This window comes from Pinus tabuliformis, chromosome 8 (assembly GCF_031772625.1).
Source record: "Pinus tabuliformis cultivar Carrire ecotype Pingquan chromosome 8, CPIR1, whole genome shotgun sequence".
Classification (NCBI taxonomy): domain Eukaryota; kingdom Viridiplantae; phylum Streptophyta; class Pinopsida; order Pinales; family Pinaceae; genus Pinus; species Pinus tabuliformis.
This window is the reverse complement of record NC_142294.1, coordinates 1,191,100,574-1,191,128,570: the sequence shown is the minus strand read 5'-3', so window position 1 is coordinate 1,191,128,570 and position 27,997 is coordinate 1,191,100,574. Positions and strand designations below refer to the sequence as shown.

The following is a 27,997-nucleotide window of genomic DNA, read 5'->3' as shown; positions in this document are numbered from 1 at the left end:
AGGTCTAAAAATTATGGAACATTTCTACTTGACACATCTACTTTTTGTAGATGACATATTGATCTTCTTAAATGGGAGTGTCCGGGACACGAATTCATTGAATGAGATCCTGATCCTGTTCTACAGAGCCACGGGAATGGAGATCAACAGAGAAAAATCCACCATCTCTCTATCTGAATGTACCCTACAGGAATCTCAGTTAGCCACTCAAAATTTTCCCTTTCAAGCAACTGAATTGATGGGGGGATTGAAATATTTGGGCTTCAGACTAAAACCAGATGGTTATAAGATTGCTAACTGGACCTGGCTCATCACAAAAGTGGAGAAGACAATAAGTTGTTGGTGTCATAGGTTCCTCTCTAGGGCAGGCAGACTGATACTTATCAAATCAGTCCTCGAAGCCACCCCGGTGTACTAGATGTCACTTGCCTGGATTCCAAGAGGGATTCTTCACAGAATTCAACAAATTTGTTTTAAATTCCTCTAGAATGGAAGTAAGGAGGGTAAACCATTTGCTGGGTAAAATGGGCAAAAATTACTACTCCTAAGAAGTGGGGAGGCTAGGGACTTAAATTACTTCTTGCCTTTGCTCAAGCCTTGGCAGCCAAACAGAGTTGGCTTTTACTAAAACAAAATAGTCTTTGGGTTGAGGTTATTCTTCATAAATACATCTGGTCGTTGACTATCATAGACTGGATTAGAAGCCCATCTTGGAACAGGAAGGGCATCTCAGTGATTTGGAGGGCCATACTCAGTTCTACTTCTATCATCAAGGATGGCTTACTATGGAAAATTGGCAATGGTGCCTCGGTCCAAATTGGCATTGATCCTTGGACAGGTAGTGGTAACTCCCATCTACTACTAGTTGGACTGATACAACACCTAAACAACAGGGGCATAAAGTTTCTGGGACAGATTGGGGACCAGCAAAATTCTACATTCCATACACAAGGCTGGCTAACTGATCCGCACTGGCATATACCAATTGAATGGAGTAGAATTTGGCAAATATACCTTCAGGAACTTATAGAATCACATGTTAGATTACAGAATGTTGAGGATGAACTTATTTGAGCCCACTCAAAAACTGGGAAACACACACCAAAACAGGGGTATGACACAATAATAGCAGTCAAAAAACTGGAGGTCTTAAGAAGCTAGTGGGATACCTTATGGAAATTAAAAGCTCCTCCACGCACCAGACTGTTGATGTGGAACATATTAGAAGATAAGGTCCCCACTGGATCCTATCTGAAAAGAAGGGCATTTTTGGGTCCTACCCGGTGTGTACTTTGCCTCCAAGAAGAAGAATCGACCCAGCATCTTTTCCTTACTTGCCCAACCACCAGGAGTATATGGTCACAAGTCCTACTATCTCTAAATATGACTATGAACTGGCAGGGGGTCGATATAACAACGGCTTGGGAAAACTGGTGGAGTACAGTAGCTATGGCAAAATCAAGAAACCTTCCTCTCCTAGTCTCATGGTACATCTGGCTCAAGAGAAATAATAAAATCTTTGAAGATAAATTGGTAAACTGGAATCTTCTCCCCCCACAAATTTGTGCTACATATGAAGAACTTCCAAACGATGACAACCAAAAGAGACCTAGAATTATACAACATGAACAAATAAACAGATTGATCCCATGGGCCTATTATAATGGTGCTGCCCAATGGCATGGCTGTGGGGGTGGCATTTGCTTCTACCTTTCTGAAGCACACTACTTCCAGATTTGTTTGGGTCTAGGACCCGGCACCAAAAATCATGCTGAATTGATAACACTTCGCCATCTGCTATACTTTGCTATTCTGAAACAATGTCGAAATATACAAATTTATGGAGATTCAAAGATAGTGACTGATTGGTTTAACAATATAGCTATTTGCTCTACATACTCTTTGAGAACTATTATGGAAGAAATTGTTTTTTTCAAAACATTCTTTGATCAGATTTGTGTTTCTCATATCTACAAGGAAAAAAATGAAATTGCTGACAAGCTATCGAAAGAAGCGACGCATCGTCCTCTTGGAGAGTGGATGATCGCCGAACATACACCTACAGGGATCTATCATTATTTTCACAGGCCATATATAGATGAGGGACTACAAAGGGGCAACAGCCCCTAATTTCACAGCCTTTTGATACTGAACATTTATAGAATTTTGCTCTGTATATAACAGAATAGTAAATATGTTTGTCTACCCCTGTGTGGGTGAATTTTGGTTTTTTACATAGTGGTTATTTGCATCAGAACAGCATACCCTTTTGGGTTTCTATGTATATATTTGTTTTTGACAGTGGACAAAAAGCCACGTTTACAGCATATGCCTTCGGGCATCCACAACATGTAATTTCTCTTTATGAAATTATGAATTTTCTTTACAAAAAAAAAAATAAAATAAAAAAATAATGATGAATGTAGAAACAAAGATTACAAATTTTGATGTTAAAAATTATAATTATATTAAATTATTTTTAAAAATTATTAATCTTCACTTTCAATTTTTTTCGAGAGAGGATTTTTTTAAATATATATTTAAAAAAATATTTATAATTCATATTCATAAATATTTAAAATAAAAATTTATAATTTATAAATTTTTGAAAATGTTTTTTTCAAGTTTAAACAAGATTATAATCATTGTAAATAACCACATAAAATAATAATTATTATATCTAACCACTTAAAATGATGTCGATTAACCAATATTTTTTTTCATATTTGTATGGTATTACTGGTATTGCGACATTTAGTTTTGGGTTGATTGTGTATTAAATTTATGCAGCTTATTCATAGTTTAACATTAAGAATTTGGTTGTTTTTATTATTTAAATTTATTTATTTGTAAGGTAATTGATTGACATCTTATAATGAGTTTTTAGTAACTTCCATTTCTATTAGTTACTAATTTTTTGTTTTTTATTTTATTTCTTTTTTAATTAATTTTTTTTCTATTATTTCTATTTTCATCAATTATGAAAACAATCATGCTACAAAGTCAATTTTCTTCTGCGGCTAGATCTAGATCTAATCTTATCTTCTGCCTTATTTTTGGGTTCTACAGGCAAGTAAAATATGGCTCCCAGCTTCGCGAAAATAGATGTTGGCTCATCCGCTTTTGGATGGCAAGCTCCTACCCATATCATCAGTGAAGCCCCAGCTCCCACTGTCCAGGTGGTCTAGGCCTCACTCGATGAGGCTTTGAAGTTTTCCAAAAGTGCCCTAATCTGTCGGTTCAATGGTTTTTTGCCACGGCTTACACTTCTCCACAATTGGATCTCGGAGGTATGGAAGCCTGTCATTTATGATGAAATTAATATCTACCCCTGTGCTAGGGCTTTCTTTATAGTAGATTTTGAAAATCCTGAAAGCAGACAATGTATTCTAGATTCTGGCCCTTAGTTTTGGGAAAAATCAGGCCTACTCATGAAGCCATGGAACCCATCATTCGATCCCTCTACAGCAGTCAAACTCTTTTTGGGCTTCTAGTGATTCCAGTGATTCTATATGGTTGTGAACTGTGGGCAGGCAGTACTTCCGACATGCAGTGGAGACAAATTGAGAAAATTCAGAAGCGTTTGATTACAAACAAATTTAAGATTAAAAGTGCATTTCTTTATGATATCTTGTTAAGTGAAACAGGGACTGCTCCTATTGAAGCAATTGCTATGGTGCGAGTAATAAGGTATTTAAAAAAAATTGAGCAAATGGAAGAGGGTAGATGGCCTAAGGTTGTCTTTAATGAAAGATTGTGCAAGAGCAAAAAAACTTGGATGCAGCAAAATAACAAATGGTTTAGTAAATGGGATATTTGCTTGAACGCGTGCCCCATAAAGAGCAAAGAGATAAAAACTTTGGTTATGGAAAAGCTCCACAAACGTACTTGGGAGAAGGAGCAAGGAAGAAAGAAAAATTACTATATTGAAGTGTTTAATCCCACTCATAATCATCAACCAAAAGCATACATAGAAGCCAATATCTCTTGGAGAGCCAAAATTCTTATTGCTCAGTTAAGGACTAATTCTCATCAACTCCGTTGTGAAACAGGGCGCTGGAAAAGGCCAAAGGAAGTGTGGGAGGAAAGGGTATGCATTTTTTGTTCTTCCGGAAAAGTGGAAACAGAAAAACATTTCATTTTAGAATGTGAGGCCTTCAAAGACAATAGGGAAAGTTATGCAGATACACTGGCAACTAGCTCTTGGGATAATCTATTTAACAAGGGGTTTGTCGAGAAGATGGGAGCATTTATTGTGACAACGAGCTCGACATCTTTGCCCGCCCTTTTTAAGGCCTCGTAATACAATATACCCCGATCTCTTAAAAAATCCTTCTCTGCCACAAATACAAGTGTCCGAAGATACACCAGAGTGGACAGAGCCGGAGAACGGGCTCCATCTGGGTTGCAAAAAGGGTGGTCTCTGCCCGCTCCCACCGGCAGAGAGATACTCCACATTCCATCGACCGCCTTAATTAAACCCTGCATCTCAGCCGCCAATTCGCACTCAATTCGTTCTTCTCCGCCGAAATAGGGATGGACCAGAATGGCCCCTTGGAAACACAGCCCATCCCAATTCCTTCCGCTGGCACGCATGCCCATCTGGTGCACGATGTTGGCCCCGGCACTGTCTCCTGAAAGGAAAACCTTGCTAAAATCTGCGTGAGAAGCGAGCCACGGATCCACAGACACCCCATCCAGCGCCACTGCCTGACTGTCAAGCCATTCAAGAACACCAAAACAATCGTCATAAGCGATGCTCAGGGGCCCTCCGGTACTCCACGGACGCACAAATCACCTTGGCCTCTGCAGCTACTTTATTAAGATAGCTGTGATAAAGTGGCGATGCAGCCGATTCAACGCAGAAACCCCCTCCGTGAAAGTACACAAGTACCGGGACTTTTTGTTTTACATCAGTGACCTGCAGAGGAGGGAGATAGAGCCGAACGAAGACGCCTGTCTGAGGATCCAACACAACGTCCTTGGATGCCACTTCCTCGTCAAACTTATCATCATGTGAATTAGGGGGTACCGTTCCCCTGTCCATCAACCATTCAACCGTCCCATCTTCGTAGACTCTCATAAAACTGGGAAGTTCAAATACGATTGGTGAAGACGACGACGACTCCATAATTATGGTGAGACCAGAAGGGAGCAGATCGTAAAATCCCAGAGGTATTGGTAGCTTGCATTCAATGCTGTGAACACATTGGCGGGGATCTACACTCCCTGCATTATTGCACACTCGATGTGCTAAACGACAATACCAGTTCGTCATCGCTGAACTCTTCTTCCTAAAATTTCCATCCATACCAAATTCTTACAGTAGATTCTTTTTCTTTCCACAAAAATCTTAACAAAAGTCACATCAATATCAGATTCTTATAGTAGATTCGTTTTCTTTCTGCAAAACTCTTAACAAAAGACAAACTTCTTCAGGTGGATACATTTTCTCTTTGGGAAATCTCCCTTAAAGTCATAAATTTAGTGGTGCAGATTCATCATCCTTTTCCAAAATAATTTATATTAAAATGAGAAATTATTATCTTCATCTTTGTACGAGTGTGTAAATTTTAAAATGATATATAAATGTGATGAGGGTCGATCCACTTGAACTTTGTGAAATTATTGAAGTTTATTGTTTAAAGACGGAATAAATTAGTGAAAATTAAAGGATTTTGTTAATTATTTTTAAATAAAAGTGATGGTGTTTAAAAAGGTTAGGATTCTATAGCGTGAGAAAATATTTCTTACTCTCTAGTCAAGCTTTCTTATATTTATTTAATTATGGAATTGAAATTTAAATAGGTGTAACATTTTTTAAGAGGGATATGTTTTTAATTATTAAACTCACATCTCTTTTAAATAGTATTAAATTAGTTTTTTAATTATTTTTAAGTTATATTAAATTATTTCTTTTAATTAAGAATAAGAAATATAGTATTATGTATTATTTAGTTAAAGTTTTCAAACTTACTAAATCAAAATTATCAACATTAAGGAACAACACAATCACTAAATGTTCCAAACAAGAATGTTTAATGTATTCAATATTCTTCTTACATGTGTCCATTTTTCTTTGAGTTGTGATATGTCTTATCGCTATAGATTCTAGCTCATTCCTATTTTATTAAATTTGGATTGAGATAAAATTAATGATGGACAAACTATGAAAGAAATGGTCGGTTCTACAACAAGTGATTAATAAGACATATTTGCAATCATTGAGAACTCTTTCAGCTCCCTCGATCGTAAGACATCGGTGAAGAACTGAATCGACACTAACACTGTATAAAGTATCGCCAATAATACGGTAGGGTTGGGAGTGATGCCAAATCCTGCGGCAATCATCTTTAGTCAATGCGGACCGTAACATGGACGTCTGGAGATACACGATGATATATATATATATATATATATGTATATATATATATATATATATATATATAGTATTTACTTTTAAATTATTGGGTTAACATCCAAACTGGGTTGAACATTGAATTTCACCTAACTCATATACCTCTTTGTCTGTGACATGTATCCTTTGACAATTTTAAGATGATGTAATTACAATGTTATTGCCTTGGTATATATTCCTACCTAAGCCTAGAGCTAAGGGTTAATGTTATCTATATATTTTTTCTCTTTATGAGATATTATTCCAATCTCATTAAATTATTTCTTACCACCTATAAAATATAGTTATGGTAAACTAAATATCATTATGTCAAACTTAATACATATATGTATCATGTTCGAGCTTGACTACCAAGTCTATGCATAACATATATATATATATATATATATATATATATATATATATATATATATATATATATCTATATATATATATATATATATATATATATATATATATATATATATATATATTTACCATCGTATTAAAATCCATAGGCAGACATATTCAATGTTCAATGAAGCTTCTAGAGCTTGAGGGCCTCATGACACATGTGTACACATGGATCTAGTCAGCACTCTGTCCACGTGATCAAAATTACGTGGAAGGGATCCGCGTAGCCTACAAAAACTTAGACATGTGTCTTAATTTAATAGTAATGATTGTTATGATTTTGGTCGATGATGGAAATTCTCATTGCAAAGTTAGGGTAACTACCACCCTAAGCCTCCCACCACATTGGTCTCATTTACATTTTACATGTTAAGGGAGGACCTCAGAAACCACAAGGAGTTTTGGGTAAAATGAGAAGGGTTTATGTTTGCATTCGAATAGCTTTCCATTGAAGATGAATTTTCTCGCTAACATTATGAAGAGAATAAAGGTTACCTACCGAACGTGGTGGTATTTTCACATAAGGTCTTAGAATAAACCTTTTGAATATGTTCACCTACTTGGATATTTTGTATATATATTTATATTCTATGAACATGGGTTAAAATTAATGTAGATGATATTCACTAATTTTCATTTGTCTTGGTAATGAGTTGTAGGTTAATCCACTAGCTTCTGTTGTAGGTTATGTCACAACATCTCCCCTTCATCAGAACTCAATGACGCTATGCATTACTCATAGTTTCTTCAAAGATAAATCTTCAAAACCAAATTTTAAATTAAAAACCCTAACTCTATTCCTTTCAAAAGGGTTTCTTCATCCAGAAAATTTCCTTCGATGATGTTAAACAAAAATACTCAAAGAGCATGAAAATATCATAAATTCAACATACATGAAGAAGAAACACAAAAATAAGGTAAGATAGATGATGCACCAAGAATTTTTAACGGATTTCACTCACAATGTGTTAGCTACGTCGTTGGGCCCTGCTTCATGTGGGGAGGCCTCTATATTTTTCCTAGCAAAATAATGTGAAGTACATGGAAAAATAAATGCAAATACCTCACATATGGGAATGACCCAGAAATATGTTACTCAAAGTGCAGCATACTCCATACCATCCACTCAACCTCAAAATTATGCAGCTTTAGAGTATAAACAAGACCACCTTTTGACATGTGAAAGGTCTCCTCAAAGTTCATTCCAAGCCTTTAATGACACATGTGGAATTCTTCCATAAGCCCTTAGATCCACTGTTTAGATCACCATTTCGACTACACCATTGTATAGATTCCTTGTGAAATTATGAGAAAATGAGTATAAACTTCACTAGGTTATATAACATTCACCTTTGGATTCCTAGAGAATCCCCAAGATTCCATAGCATTAGAATATAATAGAATATTCTCACAAAATATTCCTTGAAATATACCACATAGTATTTTGTGGAATATTCTATATATATATATCTATATATATATATATATATATATATATATATATATATACATATATATATATATATATATATCTATATATATATATATTATATACATATATATATATATATATATATATACATATATATATATATATACATATATATATATATATATATATATATATATATACATATATACATATATATATATATATATATATAGATATATATATATATATATACATATATATATATATATATATATATAGATATATATATATATATACATATATATATATATATATATATATATATATATTTACCATCGTATTAAAATCCATAGGCAGACATATATTCAATGTTCAATGAAGCTTCTAGAGCTTGAGGGCCTCATGACACATGTGTACACATGGATCTAGTCAGCACTCTGTCCACGTGATCAAAATTACGTGGAAGGGATCCGCGTAGCCTACAAAAACTTAGACATGTGTCTTAATTTAATAGTAAGGATTGTTATGATTTTGGTCGATGATGGAAATTCTCATTGCAAAGTTAGGGTAACTACCACCCTAAGCCTCCCACCACATTGGTCTCATTTACATTTCACATGTTAAGGGAGGACCTCAGAAACCACAAGGAGTTTTGGGCAAAATGAGAAGGGTTTATGATTGCATTCGAATAGCTTTCCATTGAAGATGAATTTTCTCACTAACATTATGAAGAGAATAAAGGTTACCTACGGAACGTGGTGGTATTTTCACATAAGGTCGTAGAATAAACCTTTTAAATATGTTCACTTACTTGGATATTTTGTATATATATTTATCTTTTATGAACATGGGTTAAAATTCACGTAGATGATATTCACTAATTTTCATTTGTCTTGGTAATGAGTTGTAGGTTAATCCACAGGCTTCTGTTGTAGGTTATGTCACAACATCTCCCCTTCATCAGAACTCAATGACGCTATGCATTACTCATAGTTTCTTCAAAGATAAATCTTCAAAACCAAATTTTAAATTAAAAACCCTAACTCTATTCCTTTCAGAAGGGTTTCTTCATCCAGAAAATTTCCTTCGATGATGTTAAACAAAAATACTCAAAGAGCATGAAAATATCATAAATTCAACATACATGAAGAAGAAACACAAAAATAAGGTAAGATAGATGATGCACCAAGAATTTTTAATGGATTTCACTCACAATGTGTTAGCTACGTCTCTGGGCCCTGCTTCAAGTGGGGAGGCCTCTATATTTTTCCTAGCAAAATAATGTGAAGTACATGGAAAAATAAATGCAAATACCTCACATATGGGAATGACCCAGAAATATGTTACTCAAAGTGCAGCATACTCCATACCATCCACTCAACCTCAAAATTATGCAGCTTTAGAGTATAAACAAGACCACCTTTTGACATGTGAAAGGTTTCCTCAAAGTTCATTCCAAACCTTTAATGACACATGTGGAATTCTTCCATAAGCCCTTAGATCCACTGTTTAGATCACCATTTCGACTACACCATTGTATAGATTCCTTGTGAAATTATGAGAAAATGAGTATAAACTTTACTAGGTTATATAACATTCAGGCCCGGCTTGGTGGAAAAAATTACACTGCATCACAATCACGTCTCACGTAAGCAGCCTCTAGATTACGAAGGTGTTCCTTACCGCTGTCGTAGGTGCCACAAAGTTGGCCACCTCTACAAGGATTGCCCTTTGATCTCGAAGGTTAATACTGAGGAAGCTAAAGGAATTCGCCAGCCGGCCACTGATATACAACATGAGGGAAACAACATCCCTATGGAGCAAGCGCAGAACCATCAGGTGAACCCCTCCTTGAAGAAAGGGGACAGCGTATCAAAAGCGGCACGCAAGAAGGACCTGGCTGCTTCAGGACCGCCGAGGACACGCTCAAAGACTGCTGTCATTGCTTCACAACCTGCGGCGACTGCACTCTCTCGACCGGGTAATGACTCCATTCCTACTTTCACACAGTCTTTTTCTATGAACATGCTTTCTCTCGTTCATTCTTCTGTTCATGATCCTCTTTCGGCAATTGCGTCTATTCCTTCCATTCTGTGTACCATTGCCCCTCCGCCACCCACCTTCTCCACCACCCCTCCTTCTCATAATCCTATATTGGGTGGCATGGACACCCCATCCTCTCCGGGTGCATCCGGCTCACACCACTATCATCTTAGACCTCGCGCCCGCCCCTGCACCTTGGGTCTGGGATCTTCCCCTGGACGCCACTTTAAACTAAAGCGTGGTCGACCCTCTCATTTATCTTCGGCAAAGCTACACGCTGTTGCTGATGTCGCCAAGGGGCGCCAGGTTACTATTGAACGGGCACTTAGAGCTATCGAGCCCTTGACCTGTGGTGATCCATGATCTGGCTCTCCTTCAACTGCAGGGGATTAGCCAACCCCAAAAAGCGCGTGGCTCTGAAGAGACTTCTTCTAGTCTCTCGATGTGACATCATTTTCCTCCAAGAAACTCTTTGCTCGGCTGAGACGGCGGTGCGTTACTTGCAATCCTTGCTCCCTGGTTGGACCCTGCATGGACTCGATGCGTGTGGGAGATCTGGTGGACTTCTCATAGGTATCAACTCTCGGAACGTTAGACCCCTTTCGGCCTGGGGGGGCAGAGGTTTTCTTGGCATGGACATTATCCTAGGTGAACTGGGTTTACCAATCAGGATCATCAATATTTATGGGCCAAATCAGAATCGTCTTCCTTTCTGGCAAGATTTTCTCAATGGAGGCCACATTACACAGCATACTATATTGGGGGGGGATTTCAATTTTTCTCTGGGTGCTGGTGAGTCCTGGGGTCATAATGCCCAGTGTGATCCCATTGTGGATCAAATGCAATTGCTCCTCGACTCACACCATATTGTGGACATCCCCATGAACAAGAAGCTACCTACTTGGCACAATCAGCGTACTGGTGTGGCTGCTCTGGGGCGGCGGCTGGACAGATTTATGATGCATCAGGAACTCATACAGATTTGCCCTCTATACAGACAATGGGTGGGATCTGGGGGCTATCTGACCACCATCTGATATTCCTACAGATCAGTCAGCATAACTCGAAGCCTCGGTCTCCATTTAAATTCTTTGCCGGGCACCTAAAAGAACCGGATTATATCAAGATGGTCTCGGACTTCTGGACAACTCAGCCCCCTTTACGAGAACGGAGAAAAGCCTCTGATTTTTGTGAGAGACTCAGAAAACTCACAGGCTTAACTGAGCACTGGGCGAAATCAAAGAGGCACAGGGATGATCAGACTCTGCTAGATACCGAAGCTCAGATTGCCTCATTGACTGATGAGAAGGGGGAGGGATATCTCTCGGATGCCACAAAAACCTCCCTACAACAATTGCTTGAGGTCAAAGCAAAAATTCTACAAGAAAAGGAGGAGCAGTGGCGACTTAAAAGCAGAGCCATCTGGCTCAAAGAAGGGGACTGTAATACTAAATTCTTTCATAACATGGCTAATGGCAGAAAGGCTACTAATACCATCTGGAGACTTCCATTGGAAACAGGAGGTTGGGCCAACACACACCAACAACTGGCAGGTATAGGGGTCTCACATTTCAAGAGGCTCTTTACGGCTCCGAATGATATAATCCTTCCAGACATCATTAGAGTTGCAGAAAAATTCCCTCGGTTCGTTGAACAGGATGACATTGGAGACCTTACAAATCCTGTCTCTGCACAAGAACTGGAAGGTACCCTTAAATGGTTCAAGCGAGACAAGAGCCCGGGACCGGATGGCTGGCCTGTTGAATTCTACCTGGCATTCTATGATCTGCTGGGTGAGGATCTTTTAGCAGTTGTTGAGGAAAGCCGGATCTCGGGACACATCCACCCTCCTATGAACCAGACCTTCATAGCCTTGATCCCCAAATCCGATGATCCAACATCCTTCAATGATTTTCGGCCTATATCCCTCTGTAATTGCCTCTATAAAATTATTGCCAAGATTATTGCAAATCGTATCAAGCCGATCCTCTCCTCCCATATATCTGCTGAACAATTCGCTTTTCTTCAAAACCGCCATATTCATGAGGCTATTGGTGCTGCCCAGGAAGCATTACACTCTATCAAGTTGAAGAACCTTAAAGGAGTTTCCTTAAAAATTGACCTTTCAAAGGCATTTGATAAGGTCAACTGGCTATATCTGAAAATGATACTCACCCATCTTGGCTTTCCTCATATGTTTATCAATTGGATCATGGGATGTGTATCCTCTGTCTCTTTCGCTATTCTAATAAATGGCGCTGCCTCTGATCGATTCTTCATCAACAGAGGTATCCGACAAGGATGTCCCCTATCTCCACTACTCTTTCTAATAGTTATGGAGGGACTGAGTAGGCTCATTGTGGATGCAAAGCGGAATGGGGAGCTGTGCGGTATCAAGATTACTGATCAATACACCATAACACACTTATTATTTGTAGACGACATTCTTATCTTCCTCAATGGCAGCATCAGAGATAGTATTGCCCTATATAATATTCTCCTTCTTTTCTGTAAAGCCACGGGCATGGAGATAAATAGGGACAAGTCCACCAGATCAGTGACGAGATGTACACATCAGGAATCCTTATTGGCTGAACAATTCTTCCCATATCTGGAAAATAACCTTTTAGAAGGCATTAAATATCTTGGCTTCAGACTAAGACCGGATGGATATAAAATGGAACACTGGGCTTGGCTAGTCAACAAAATTGAAAAAAGGATCACAGGCTGGCACCATCTTTTTCTATCCAAAGCAGGCAGACTACAGTTGATCAAGTCAGTTCTGGAGGCCACTCCGGTGTATTGGATGTCCCTCACTTGGATTCCAAAGGGCATCTTACAAAAAATTCAACAACACTGCTACAGATTCCTATGGAATGGGAATAAAAAAGGTAGGGTTTTTGCTTGGACAAGTTGGTCTATTGTATCCATGCCAAAGAAATGGGGTGGATGGGGACTTAAATCCCTCACTGATTTTGCTCTTGCCTTATCAGCAAAACAGGGCTGGTCTCTTCTTAAGATGGATAGTTTATGGGCTGAAGTCATTCACTATAAATACATCTGGCCATCCAACATCATTGATTGGTTCCGCAGACCCTCATGGAACCAGCAGAGTGTTTCAGCTATTTGGAGAGCTACCCTCAAAGCTCTGCCTCTCATTAAGGATAATCTGTTATGGAAAATTGGGAATGGTTCTCAAGTTCGAATTGGGCGTGATCCATGGACTGGGTCTGGGAACGCACACCTTTTGCCGGACGACCTTATCCATCACCTCAATGATCGGGGCATCAAATATCTGGCTCAAGTTGGGGATCCTCACAGATCCACCATTTTCTCTCAGGCATGGGTCACGGACCCACTGTGGCAGCTGACCGATGATTGGTCTGATAATTGGCAAAGATATACTCAGGCACTCAAAGAATCTCATATCAAGTTACATGAGATGGATGATGAGCTTATATGGGCACCGGCCAAATCTGGCTCTTACGCTCCTAAGCTTGGATACATTAAGCTCATTGAAGACAGACAGCCTGAATCCCTCAATAGCTGGTGGTCGGATATCTGGAAGCTACATGCTCAGCCTAGGACCAGACTATTATTGTGGAACATTTTGGCAAATAAAATACCTACTGGGGAGAACCTGAAAAAAAGAGCATTCGCGGGTCCGAACTGGTGTGTTCTGTGCAGAAAGGCGGAGGAATCTACAATGCATCTCTTTATGACTTGCGAGACCACTGGTATGATCTGGCAGCAGGTTACTCAGTCCCTCAATATCCCCACTGTCTGGCAGGCAAATGACTTACTAGCTGCCTGGACGCACTGGTGGTCTGCTGTGCCCTCGGAAAAGGCTAGGAACCTACCTCTTGTTGTGTCTTGGTATATTTGGATAAATCGCAACAATATTATATTCGAGCAGGGCAGGGTAAACTGGCAGCTCCTCTCGCCCACCATTTGCGCTGCCTACTCTGAAATCCCTTTTGAGTCAAAACCAAATCCTCCCCGGCATATTGTGCCCGAAATCATCAACAGAGAGATACCTTGGGCTTATTTCGATGGGGCCACATCGGAACGAGGTTGTGGCGGGGGTATTCTTTTTCATGTTTCAGACTCACATTTTTTCCACCTGAGATTGGGACTCGGGAGGGGCACCAATAATCATGCAGAGCTTATCACTCTGAGACATCTACTATACTTTGCACTATCTAAACATTATCGACAAATTCAAATTTTTGGAGACTCAAAGATAGTGATTGACTGGGCCAATAATATTTCTGTCTGTCATACTTATTCTTTGAAACATATCTTGGAAGAAATTGTTTTTCTCAAAACTTTTTTTGACCGGATCACTGTTTCTCATATCTACAGGGAAAGAAATTCAACTGCTGACCAGCTCTCGAAAGAAGCGGCGGATCGGCCTTTAGGTGATTGGATGATTGAAGAATACAGTCCAGATGGGATGCACAGGTTTTATCATCGTCCGTATATTGATGGTCACCAACTTGGGGGAGGCTTCCCCATCTAAAATTTTTTTGGATATACAGAACTTTTTGTACACATCGGCTTTACATGACAGTCACTGTTATTTTTGTTTCAGTACATGACCGGAGGTCATACCTCACTCTTTGCTTCTCTACTGAACTCTAAGTTATATATCTGTTTATATTGTATGGATACAGTCCTTTCGTATCCAAGAGACACCTACTGAATGTATTTTTTGTAACATTTCAGAACTGTGGTTGATACCACACATATGCATATGCCTTGGCATCTACAACATGTAATCTCTATTACTTCTTCATAATAGAAATTACGAACTCTATTTTCCCCGGAAAAAACATTCACCTTTGGATTCCTAGAGAATCCCCAAGATTCCATAGCATTAGAATATAATAGAATATTCTCACAAAATATTCCTTGAAATATACCACATAGCATTTTGTGGAATATTCTACCTGGAGAACTATGCTTAGTTGTGGTTCCATTGCCTTGTTCCACCCACATACGTGTCCCAATTTCCTCAATCTGACTCCCTGTGAAATGAGAAAACTAATGGTTTAAATATATTATGCTTAGGAGAATGACCCAATAACACCATTGGGAACATTTGTTAGTGTGTATATAAAAATATGTTTCTTTTTAAGTGGGTACTAGGGTGAAACCTCGCGAGCCTCCTTTTTTAAACACAAGTTTGACAAGTTTGACAAAATATAAAACACTTTGTCCATACATTAATAAACCATACCAACCATTTGTATGAGAGAAAATTGGATATTACACACATTCGAGGGCTACTTGGCATAATTTGAGGTTCCACATGACACCGTGTGATTAGGGCACATGGCATACTTTCATTGGTCCATAATTACCCAGTCAGCATGCCACATAACTTATAAGTGGGTAACACATGTCGCTGTGTAATGCTTCCACATCACCCTATTGTGCAACATCACTTATTGTGGGTCTCACCTAGGCTTGTTGATTGGGCTGCCACATGGAAACTTGTGGGAGTGCCAAGCGCCACCCTCTAGATCCCACCCACACATCATTTTTATTGTTTGCCATGAACTTAAGATTAGAATAACTTTCTAATACCGATTTCGATGGAGGTGTCATTGACACAATTGGAATAAGCTCGTATAGATGTATGACTTGATGTTGTTTCCATTAACTTTGAGCAATTTTATTTTTGATTTTTTCCATAGCCACCTGGATCATCCTTCCCCATTAAAGGACTTTCACATCTCAAAATTTACATACAAATTTCATACATGTTTTCTCATATTTACAACAGAACCCATGCCCTTTGCTACCCATAATTCAAGAAAAGGCCAAATTATCATTATGTTGCATATTCAAGTGATGGTATACACTTCATCACTTTTACAATTAAATTTCCATCCATGGGGTCTTCAAAATCCAACATGTAATTTACAATGCTACTCACACTCAACTACTTAAAATGGCTACCCATTTCTTACCTAACCAAGTTAATGGGCCTTCTTCTTATAGTTGTCTTTCTTCATGAATTGGTTCATCATTTATTTCCTTCACATGTGTTTTCATAAGCTTCTAGTCCTTCTTGAGATGAAACATTGGATGGAGATTCCAATATGTAGCTCTCTAGTGTCCTCTATTATTGCAATAGGTGCAATGGTTTTTCTTCACCATACTTTCTTCATATTGTTTTTCTTCTAATGTAGAGAGGGATGCTTATGTTGTGTCTTCTTCCTTAAATAGGTGTCTTTGATTTGGCTCTGGTGATGTGAATTTGACTTCGTTGATCCTCTAAAATGATCACCTCCATTTGGAGAATGCTTTCTTTCATAGTCACTATAATGGTGTGATGTTCCCTCAGAATGCACGGATTCAGACTTTCTTTCTTTTATGGATTTAGAGTGTATTTTGGGGATGATCTTGAGGCTTCTTTATTTGATGTATTTCGATAATGTTCCATCTTCCCCTCTGACATAGCCTAGTCCTGCATATCAAGTTAGTTCCACCACTTGGATGGTATTCAAAATTCCCTGGCCATTAATCCTAAGGCCCTTTCCTTCATATCCATCTTCATTACCAAATTTGAACCAATTCCTTTAGTTTTTTATTCTAGGGTGGGTGTGGATGAATTGATAAGCCTCCATTGCACTACAACTTTACGAAGACCACCTCTCTAGCTTATAACTGAAGTTGCAATCCATGCTTCTCCTCTTCTACTTCTTGTAGAAATCTCCTCAGCTCAGTATTCTCTACTTGATTTTGTATTTGATTTCCTTGAGTTCTTGGAACCATGCATTCTTTGATGTTGTGGTCCAACATTTTCAATTCCAATAGTAGTGAAATTCATCTCATTGCCTGAATCAAAACCTAGGTCATGTTGCACTCTAGCAACAATTTTATCCGTCCATTTTCCACCAAGGCTGCCTTGAAGTTCATTCCAAGAATTTAATGGAACATTTGGGCTTCTTCAATAAGCCCTCAAATCCACTTCTCAGATCACCATTCTTACTCGACAAGTGTATTCTTTGTGAAATTATGAGAAAGGTTAGTATAAACTTGATTAGGTTTTGTAACATTCACCTCTATATTCCATAGAGTCTTTAAGGTTCCATAACATAAGAATATACTAGAATATTCCCTTTAATATAACACAAAATATTCCATGGAATACTCTACCTCAAGAATAGTTCTTTGATGTGGTTTCGCTACCTTATTCCACCTGTGCACGCATCCCACTCTCCATAATATTTCTGCCCATAAATTGAGCAAATTATTGGTTTAAATATATTTTTCCCAGGTAGATATCTCGACAAGATCATCGGGCATATTGGTTGGTGTTCATATAATAAGGGATTGGTTATTAAGGGGGTCCTGGGATTAAACCTCGTGGGCCTCATTTTTAAACTTTTGTTTCGGAAAATATAAAACAATTTGTCAACATGTCCATATGTTAACGAAATTTGTAATATTTAGTTTGGCCATACATTAACAAACCATACCAACCATTCATATGATACAAAATTAGAGATTTTCTGCATTCCAAGACCGCTTGGGATAATTTCAAGTGCCACATGGCACCTTGTGATTGTGTCATGTGGTATGATCTCGTTGGTCCACAATTACCCAGTCACCATGCCACATAACCTTCCAGTGAGTGCCATGTATCAACTTGCAATGCTATCATGTCACCCTATATTACCACATCACTTGTTGTGGGTCCCAACTTAGTCTATTGAAAGGGCTATCATGTGGTGTCCTATGGGAGTTCCATGTGGCACCCTATGGGTCCTACCTTCACATAATTTTTATTATTTTCCATGAACTTTCGATGAGAATAAATTTCTCATACAAATTCTAATTGAAGTGATGTTCACGCCATTGGAATAAGCTCGATGAGATCTACAACTTGATGTTGTTTCCATCAACTTTTGAGCACTTCAATTTGTGAGGTTTTCCATACCCTCCTGGATCATTTCATCTCATAAATATAATGTTATAATTGCATCTTTCGAATGTAGTAGGGAATATGAAGTGGAGATTTTACTTATTCTCCACCACTCGCCAAGGTGAGACACAAGTTCCCATATAATGGTTTATGATATTCTTATAAGGAATTTCTAGGAAATACAAGACCAACTAATGGTTCCTTTCTCTATTTATAAGTTAGTCCTCGACGATAACTAGGGTTTCTACCAATAATAATTATCAAGGTTTATTTACATACAAATTGCCTTGTTTCAACTTCATCCCTTAAGCTACTGATGTTTTCCTTCTTATTACAGGCCCTTAGCGGTATCATCCACTCAAGCATGGTTCACTGACTGCATAAAAATTATTTTTAGTTCATATATATATGAAAAATTCCTAGACTGGTTGGGGTTATAAATATCTCTACTATATCTTGTCTTACGTTTTCCATGAAATTTTTTGGCCAGAAGGGCAAGTCTTGATGGATAGAGCCTTGTAACTTTATTTTAATTAAGGGTGATTTTCCTTCTTGTTAACTGAATACTTTTGTAATTCATTATTTTGAATTTGCAATTGAAACCCACATGGTCATAGCTGTCATTTTTTTTCCTTTCCTTTATAAAGAATGTGAAATAAGTATATATTTTCTTTACCATACTATATGTGAATATAATGGAAATCTTGGCTTTCAGAGCATTGTTAGCTTTATTTACCTTCCTATAACCATGCATGTGTTCAATGTTATTTTATTGAAACTTTATTTATTATTATGACTATATATCCATACAAATTATGTGGTTATTATTTAATCTAGAAGGCACAAACTAGGCTAGAATCCTAGTGGACTCCTATCATGGAGAGAACCCAAGAATTTTTTTAGGCCTTAATATTCACTTGCCTAGGACTACATGTCTCTTGGTTAATTGACGAGGTTCCCTTCCTTGTCATGGGACTGCAACAAGCTAACATAGGAATATAATTTTTTCTACTTCTAATCAATTGTATTACTTACTACCTTGTAATAATAATTTTCTTTTACTATAGACTATAATGAACTGATTTTTTTGTTCAAATATAAAATTAATACTTACTATAGATGGCATGTATTTGTGTTATTTCCATTCCCACTAGGCAAATAATACTTAGTCAAACCTTCATGTTCTTCCTTTCACCTTCACCAATATAGTGCACACCAGGGTTAGTTTTAATTACATATTCTCTTCCGCAATTTTTTTTAGTAGAGGGAACACTCACTTTGTGCCTATGACCACTAGTTTTAATGTAACATAAAGAAAAATAAATACACTACACACACACACACACATATATTTTTACTCACGGAACATTAGTAGGTTTATCCATCCATTTTACTAAAAATATGTAGAAACATATAAAATCATAATAGTAGCATCTTATTCCATTCTTTCATAACCCCTAAATAGACATACATAACATGAATAACACAAAAGTATCGAGACATTCACATACCTACATAAAGGTTTCTTGGAAATATATTAAAGATTTTATGTTCCTCACAACTGTGAACTATGTTTCTTAGTAGTTCCCCCCAAGCTCTGCTCCCCCCAATAGGGAAACAACTTAGGATTCTTTCTCAGCTTCATCTCCTTAATCCCTAGTAGTGACTTGAAAATTTTGAGGTTTAAGCCAGGTCTTTCTCTCCTATTGGCCTTTTCTTTTAATTTAACTACATTTATCTCCTGCAATCTTCTCAAACAACTAACATCCATGACATTTAACTGTAGTCATGTGTTTCTTGGTAGTCTTCTCAACCAACATTCTACCTATCTTCGACAAAAAGCATGATTCTTCTTTCTTTGTTCCTACCCCATTCTTGGGCATAACTGATACCAACTATATTCCTAGAATTTAGGATTCAATTATCACACATGATGTCCTTTAATATATATTCAAGAGTAATAATACACAGATTACTTTCATTTTTGTTACACAAAATAAATATTGAAATTATCACGTGATATCACATGTACCCCTTGACTTTTTCAGTCCCATGTCCAATATAGATGTCATAAATACAAATTTAGCAGGGGTATAAAACATTCCTCACTAGAATCGCTATCCCTTTATTCCTTTGCAGCATGAATCTCTATGGGACAATTGATGTTTCCCTCATAGAATTCAAAGTGAATCATAGTCCTCCTATCTAGGCCACCCCATCTGCCTTTAATGGCATCTTTTCTCTTAATTGGTCTATGAATTTTGTAACAGAATCAGATGTTATGCTTACCTCTTGTAGTGAAGGTTCCTCCCACAACTTCCCTAATAGACGATGTACATCCAAATCCATTAGTAGAGGAGGGACACAGGAGGGTTTGCACAATGCCCATGAATGCATTGGTAGATCATTAGATATTATCATTGAGGCATAACTCAAAAATCTAAATCCCAGCGTAGGATGCATCCCACAGGTGGTTCACTCTAGTGTCGACTACATCTCTGAGGTGGAATCTTGATATTTATTTTATCGCTCACCAATTGTACTATAAATCCTTGTATTCCTCAACAATTTCTTCATAAACTCATTCCTAGCTTTTAGGATTCATTAGAAAAAATTAATGTGGGTCTTCTTCTGATGGACTACACACCCACAATCTATTTAGAGCCTAAGTACACTCCCTGGGCTTTCCTACCTTCCATATTTCATGGCCTTGGGCCCCCAACTTATCTGTAGACTTGTACAAGTCCCTTTCCACCCCACAAACACCTCTTCCTGCACCATCTTGACATGTTTTTATGACTCTTAGCATCCCATGTCTCTCTCCCCAACAATTCAGTATTAGATACATGTTGCATTTGCACTCACTATAGCTTATCCTGATCACTCACCACCCCTCTCCCATGGGACCTATCTCACTAGATTAGCTTTACACTACCTCTAATACCCCATTAGTCTGATATTATGCTTTGCAAAATAATGTTTGGGCTCCTCGAGCTGTCACATAGGCGAAGTCCAAGCTCATCTCAGAGCCTTCTCAGTTGTTAGATAATTCAAATCCCTCACTCCAAAACCAACTGAAATTATCTTAAATAAAAATCCATCTACTGTAATGGAAAAATTGATCAAGTTCACTAATTCAGAGATTTTGGCCTCAATTGTTGAGTGTGTCCCAGATCCATGGCATGGTCAAGATTGACAAAAGCAAGATCTTTTCACGGTATAACTCTATTGGCATATATAATATTTACTTGAACAGTTGTTAACAAAAAATCATTAGGTCCATTGTGATATCCCCATACAGCTCAATGATCTCATCACACAGCATAGAGACCAATCCCTAGAGCACCAAGACTTAGCTATGCATTTTGGAAAAATTAAACGAATCCTCCGCTGAGGCAAGGGGCCTTTCTCCCCTGGCACTCTAGAATCCCTAATCGATGTTTCTACACTGACCTGATTTACAGCTTATTAGCATCTTGAGTTCTTATTTGTCCATGTTTTCGAACTATCTCTTATTTCTCCATGTTTTCGAACTATCTTTTGTTTATGTTGTAGGGTTGCATGCATGTTATATCTAGATTTTTTTTGTTGTTGTGGATGTCATGTATTTTACACCAAATCTTCTATTTGGATATCTCAATACATGTATAATAATTTTTTGAATATAAAATCATCTTCTCGTCAATTACCCAGTTTCCCAAGTTGCATACCAGTGCCCACAAAAACAAGAATAGGTCACTATGGATGTAACTTGAAGCTTTCATAAATGATCAATAGAAATTTAAATTTACTATATATATATATATATATATATATATATATATATATATATATATATATATATATATATATATATATAGATAATGATTCATTCTATGGAAACTACAACATCACTCCCATATTCAGTAGAAATTTAAAAGTTTACACTCATTTACAAGCACTACAATATCTCCCCTATATTGAACTATAAAACACCTCTCAACATAATTAAAAACAACAAAAAATTAAATTTAACGTTAACAAAAAATTATATTATTAAATAATCAATCTTTTTCACTTAAACTTGTTTTATCATACTAATAAATAAATAATTGATATCTGCCCAGAATCCAAATAAGTACCGTTTGTTTTATTTATCTAAATTCCTTAGATTGATTAGTGCAACTATTTGATACTAGATCTTGTTAAATAATTTATAGCTTTTGCTTCATCTCACAATTATTTCCCTTTATTAAAGCAACTAAGTGATACTAAGTCTTGATTATAAATAACTTTTACCTATTGCTTCATCCATCGTGTAAGGACCTATGGCCCAAAGGCATTACCACCGTGAAGTGCAACTCATTTGGGTGAACGAGCGAAGTGGAGAACATAACAATGCGAAGTCCTACAACCAAAGTGCGCATGAAGAACATGGTTATAATACGCATGAGAAGTGGAGGGCGAACATAATTATACGGTGGATAGTGTGGGCATTCACTTGTAAAGCCGACGGTGAAGAATAGTTGCGTTTGAGGTGTTGGCAATGGTCCGACTGAACGATAAGCAAGTAAAGGGCATCGGTTTGGAGTAAACAAGAGTTGGCCAAGCAATGGCACGACCAAACAGCATAGCATATATATACAATGATGCGTGGAGGCATTGGAGCACATTCGAACGTCACTCAAGGTACTCAAGCAAAGGAGAAGTGTGCAGTTCAATAGTGTAGCCGAAGTAAAGGAAGGTGAGGCATAGTTCTATGCACCCAGCCTTGGGCGAGGTCGCATGGAGGTGAAAACGCACAATATTAAGTCTTGGGTGAAGGCACAGGTAGGAGGTCGCCCGGCGTATCGGGTAAGGTGCAGGTGAAGTTGCCCGGTGTTCGGGTGAAGTCGTCGGTGGAGACTCGGGTGAGTCGCCCACCCATCAGGTAGCAGTAAACGGTGCGATAGAACTCGGGTGAAGGCACTGGTCGTTGGGCGCGAGTGGTGACTCATGTGAGGGCGCACCCTCCCATCGTTCAAAGGCATTCTTGGGTGAGGTCACCCACCGGTTGTGCGAAGGCGTGCACGGGTGACTTGGGTGAGGTCACCCGCCCGTTGTGCAGGAAGAGCAAGGTTCGGTTGTGAACTGCGGAAGGCAGCTCGTGTGAGGGCACGCCCACCCGACTTGGGAAAGGGATCTTGGTTATCACACAGAAGTGTGACGAAGTTGTGAAATTGGCTAAGTATGAAACTTGGGGTTTCCAAGTATACTTGTAAAGCATTGTAACTTTGTAAAATATTGTATAATATATTATTCGAGTAGACTCATTGTTTAGGGAGTTGCCTCTCCCTTTATACTGTGAAATTGTGTTCTCTTGTATAATTGTTGATGATAATGAATGTGTATGGGTGTTCATTGGTATAAAGGAAATAGTAATAATACTTGGTTTCGAAACACAAACTAAGTAGGACACATGGTTAGGCGTAGTCCATGAACATATATTTTGGTGAAAAGAAAGTGTTCAGTGGTGCCGCACCTCGCCAAGAGCGGTTGAAAGACTACCGCCGGCCTAGGGGCATGACAGGTGGTATCAGAGCTAGTCTAAAGACTTGGAGAATTCTTGCAGGAAGCTGGGTGAAGCAAGTGTGTAAGCACTTGACAGTTGATGACAGTGGAAGCAGGTACTTGCAAGTGAAGGAAGTTGGTTTCAGATACAAGTGGAACAAGGGCTGGTTCATGGTTGCAGGCAACTTGGTGAAGAATCAAGAAGGATGTCTATCTTACAGGAAATGGGTTTTGCAACCTTCAAGGAATTTGAAGGAAGTCTACTTGAAGAATCAAGGAAGGTTGAACAAAGATTTGCAGAATGGGGCAAAGGCTTGTTCAAAGCAAAGGATGCTCTTCGTGCTTTGGTCAAGGAAGGGATTTATGACAGAAATAGGGATGAAGCCTATCGACTTGCAAAGGAAGTGGACTTGTTTGATGTAGAATTCAAGGAATTGAAGATAAGGCAGGACTTGATTCGAGAGAAGTGGAAATGGCTAACTCTTAAGAAGAAGCATTTCATAGCTTTGACTCATAAGGAGGAAGTTGCAGAATGCAATGATAAGGAAGAGGAAGCCGTGGTGATTGAGGATGTTGCAGATGTGACAACGATGGAAGCTCAACTTGATATTGATCACGTTGGACTAGGATCATGTAGTTTACAGACATGGATGAATGAGGATACTCACATGGAGGAGCCTCATGATGATGATGTAAGTACTATTGATACTTGTGTTTCATTTGAGCATTTGGTAGATGGATCGTATGCAGGGAAGGGAAAAATAAGTCTTCCAATGCTAGGGAGGATCTTACCATGGATGTCTACAATGAGACCTTATATGGAGAATCAAGGATTGTTGACTGTTGTAGGACTTGTTGGGGTTGTTTGTTACCTTATGGTAGAAGGTACAAAGGCCCTTGACAAGGGAGGAACATGATGATCATTGCAGAGGATTGGGTCATGCTTTAGCCACATGGAGAATTGGCTAAGTGCCCGGCATGACTCATGGACATATTGGAAGAGGGCACACACTTGAGGTATGATGATACTTGGGTGGACTTCTCATGGCCAAGACCAAGAACAAGTCTTGGTGGAAACTTTAGTGGAGGAGCTATGATGGAAGGGACTCGTGATGGTGATGATATGGTTGGGTGACCAAGTTCACTAGACCAAAGATTGCAGAGTTGGATGAGGATGACCGATTATTGTGATGAGTCTACTTGGTTAGACTACATGGGCAACTTAGACATGGACATCAGGCTGGAGACATGGAGCATGGTAGTCTTATGCAGGGACATGATGCAGGAGCACTTGTAGAGGTGTCATTTATGGACATCCAATGAGGAGTGCCAAGGCAGGGATGTTGTGCAGGTGGATTTGCTGGTGTGACATGGAGATACTTATGGAGAGGTTGTGCACTCTTGTACAACAAGGCCATGGACTTGGACGAAGTTGTGAGCAGACTATGGAGCATTCCTACTACATGGAGAACTGAGGCATCTTGCAGAAACCTTTGGGCCGAGACATGTATGCTTGCTAGAGTGTTGATTGGGGATGGCATATGGAGCTCATGATGACATGAGGTTGTGACTTTTGGAGACTTCATATATGGTGGACTTGGAGGATCTGATGCATTGAGGAGCTGAGGTCAGAGACTTTGATGCAGGATGGGGTGCATACTTTCAAGTACATGTATGGGTGTGGCTTGGAAGAGTGACTTGATGTGGAGGATTGATATGAGACACTTTGGAGTGATGGGTTACAATGACGATGATGCCTTGGTGGAAACACTTAGGCATGGGTTGAGCCGAGACTTAACCACTTTTGACACATCAGAGCTGATTGGTCTATGATCATGGGCAACACATGGATAGATGAGACAGGTGTATACCTATTTCTATGGCATACTTGAGGGATGGCACATACAGATATGATGGAGGTGACTTCATGGACCTGGATGTGGCACATCGAGAGTCGGAGTTTGAGGAGATGACCTCTTCACTTTGAGGAGACGGATGTTTTGCAGATGGATGATTTTGGGATAAATGTGGCTGATTTTATGTAGCACATTGACACCAAACGTCATGGATAGCATGTTGCAGATGAGATGAGGACTACTTCATGGACCTAAGCATGGCTTACTTATATGAAGATGGATTCTTGATCGAGTTGGGGATGTGACGAGATGTTCTAAGAAACGACTGATGATGGCACGGGGATGTGCATTCTCATGGTTTGAGCATGATAGTTGGACTAGCTACCCAACTAGTTCAAACATGAGGGAGCTCAATGTACAGAGATGTGTTAGCATTGTGTTGGAGTATCATGGCAGCAGTTCACACAAGGATGACACATGATGAGGTCGACACGAGAGGTTGCAGGAAGCATGTAGCTTGAGATGGAGGGACCAGCCTTCCACAATGGGGAGCAGCATGTGGAGATTGCGACGAGATGGTCAATGGTCATGGATTGAGATGATTTCCGGTGTATGACATATCGATGAGGTGTATACCTTGGTATGGTGATCTTGGTGATAGATGGTTGTCGGGATGAGATATTGTCGAGGACGACAATGATTTCAAGTGGGGGAGGATGTAAGGACCTGCGATCCAAAGGCATTACCGCCGCGAAGTGCAACTCGTTTGGGTGAATGAGCGAAGTGGAGAACATAACAGTGCGAAGTCCTACGACCAAAGTGCCCGTGAAGGAAATGGTTATAATGCGCATGAGAAGTGGAGGGCGAACATAATTATATGGTGGATAGCGTGGGCATTCACTTGTAAAGCCAATGGTGAAGAATAGTTGCATTTCAGGTGCTGGCAATGGGCCGACTGAACGATAAGCAAGTAAATGGCATCGGTTTGGAGTAAACAAGAGTTGGCCAAGCAATGGCATGACCAAACAGCATATCATATATATACAACAATGTGTGGAGGCATTGGAGCACATTCGAACGTCGCTCAAGGTACTCAAGCAAAGGAGAAGTGCGCAGTTCAATAGTGTAGATGCAACAAAGGAAGGTGAGGCACAATTCTATGTGCCCAGCCTTGGGCGAGGTCGCACGGAGGTGAAAACGCACAATCTTAAGTCTTGGGTGAAGGCGTGGGTAAGAGGTCGCTCGGCGTATCGGTTAAGGTGCGGGTGAAGCTGCCCGGTGTTTGGGTGAAGTCGTGGGTGGAGACTCGAGTCAGTCACCTGCCCATCATGTAGGAGTAAACGGTGGGGTAGAACTCCGGTGAAGGCGTCGGTTGTTGGGCGCGGGTGGCAACTCATGTGAGGGTGCGCCCGCCCATCGTTCAAAGGTGTTCTTGGGTGAGGTCGCCCGCCGGTTGTGCGAAGCCGTGCACGGGTGGCTTGGGTGAGGTCACCTGCCCGTCATGCAGGAAGAGCAAGGTTCAGTTGTGAAGTGCGGAAGACAGCTCGTGTGAGGGCACGCCCGCCCGACTTGGGCAAGGGATCTTGGTTATCACACAGAGGTGTGATGAAGTTGTAAAATTGGCTAAGTATGAAACTTGGGGTTTCCAAGTATACTTGTAAAGCATTGTAACTTTGTAAAAGACTGTATAATATATTATTCGGGCAGACTCATTTTTTAGGGAGTTGCCCCTCCCTTTATACTGTGCAATTGTGTTCTCTTGTATAATTGCTGATGATAATGAATTTGTATGGGTGTTCATTGGTAAAAAGAAAACAGTGATAATACTTGGTTGCGAAACACAAACTAAGTAGGACACATGGTTAGGCGTAGTCCATGAACATAAGTATTGGTGAAAATAAAGTGTTCGGTGGTACCGCACCTCGCCAAGAGCGGTTGAAAGACTACCGCCGGCCTGGGGGTGTGACACATCGCATCCTAACATCTCAAGGAAAAACTTCAAGAAAGTCATAAAATTGAAGGAATACATTATTAACTATTTTCACACATAGTAAATAAACTTGATGCATTTTTCAAAGAAACGATGGGTCATTACTTTTTCACATAATCGGAAATTGATAAATTTTGATTATTCCTCCCTGCATAATACTAGTTATAAAGAATATATTATAAAATTAATAATATTTCTTACCACCATTGTAAAATTGAATCCTCATTGATTTTAATATTTATAAATAGATAAATAAATATTGTCATTTGATTTTAATATTTATAAATAAATAAATAAATATTGTCATATCCAACCCTTGTTAACATTTTAGGGAAGAATACCAAGAAAGGCATGTAGGAATGTTTCACTTGGCCACCTACTTAAATATTTCATATGA

The 27,997-nt window shown here is 38.9% G+C and overlaps 2 protein-coding genes across 2 annotated transcripts; one reads left to right on the top strand and one right to left on the bottom strand.

Moving 5' to 3' along the window:
• Positions 1-4,176: 4,176 nt before the first annotated feature.
• LOC149239630 (tuliposide A-converting enzyme 1, chloroplastic-like) lies at positions 4,177-5,278 on the bottom strand. The gene is made up of 2 exons (XM_089369925.1): positions 4,799-5,278; positions 4,177-4,710 (listed from the first exon to the last, which is right to left on the bottom strand). The coding sequence occupies exons 1-2, from the start codon at positions 5,276-5,278 to the stop codon at positions 4,177-4,179; spliced, it is 1,014 nt and encodes a 337-aa protein (XP_089226051.1).
• A 6,134-nt stretch (positions 5,279-11,412) lies between these two features.
• Positions 11,413-26,604, top strand: LOC149239629 (uncharacterized). Its single transcript, XM_089369924.1, has 4 exons — positions 11,413-14,371; positions 23,029-23,114; positions 23,976-24,314; positions 26,548-26,604. The coding sequence occupies exons 1-4, from the start codon at positions 11,413-11,415 to the stop codon at positions 26,602-26,604; spliced, it is 3,441 nt and encodes a 1,146-aa protein (XP_089226050.1).
• Positions 26,605-27,997: the final 1,393 nt, after the last annotated feature.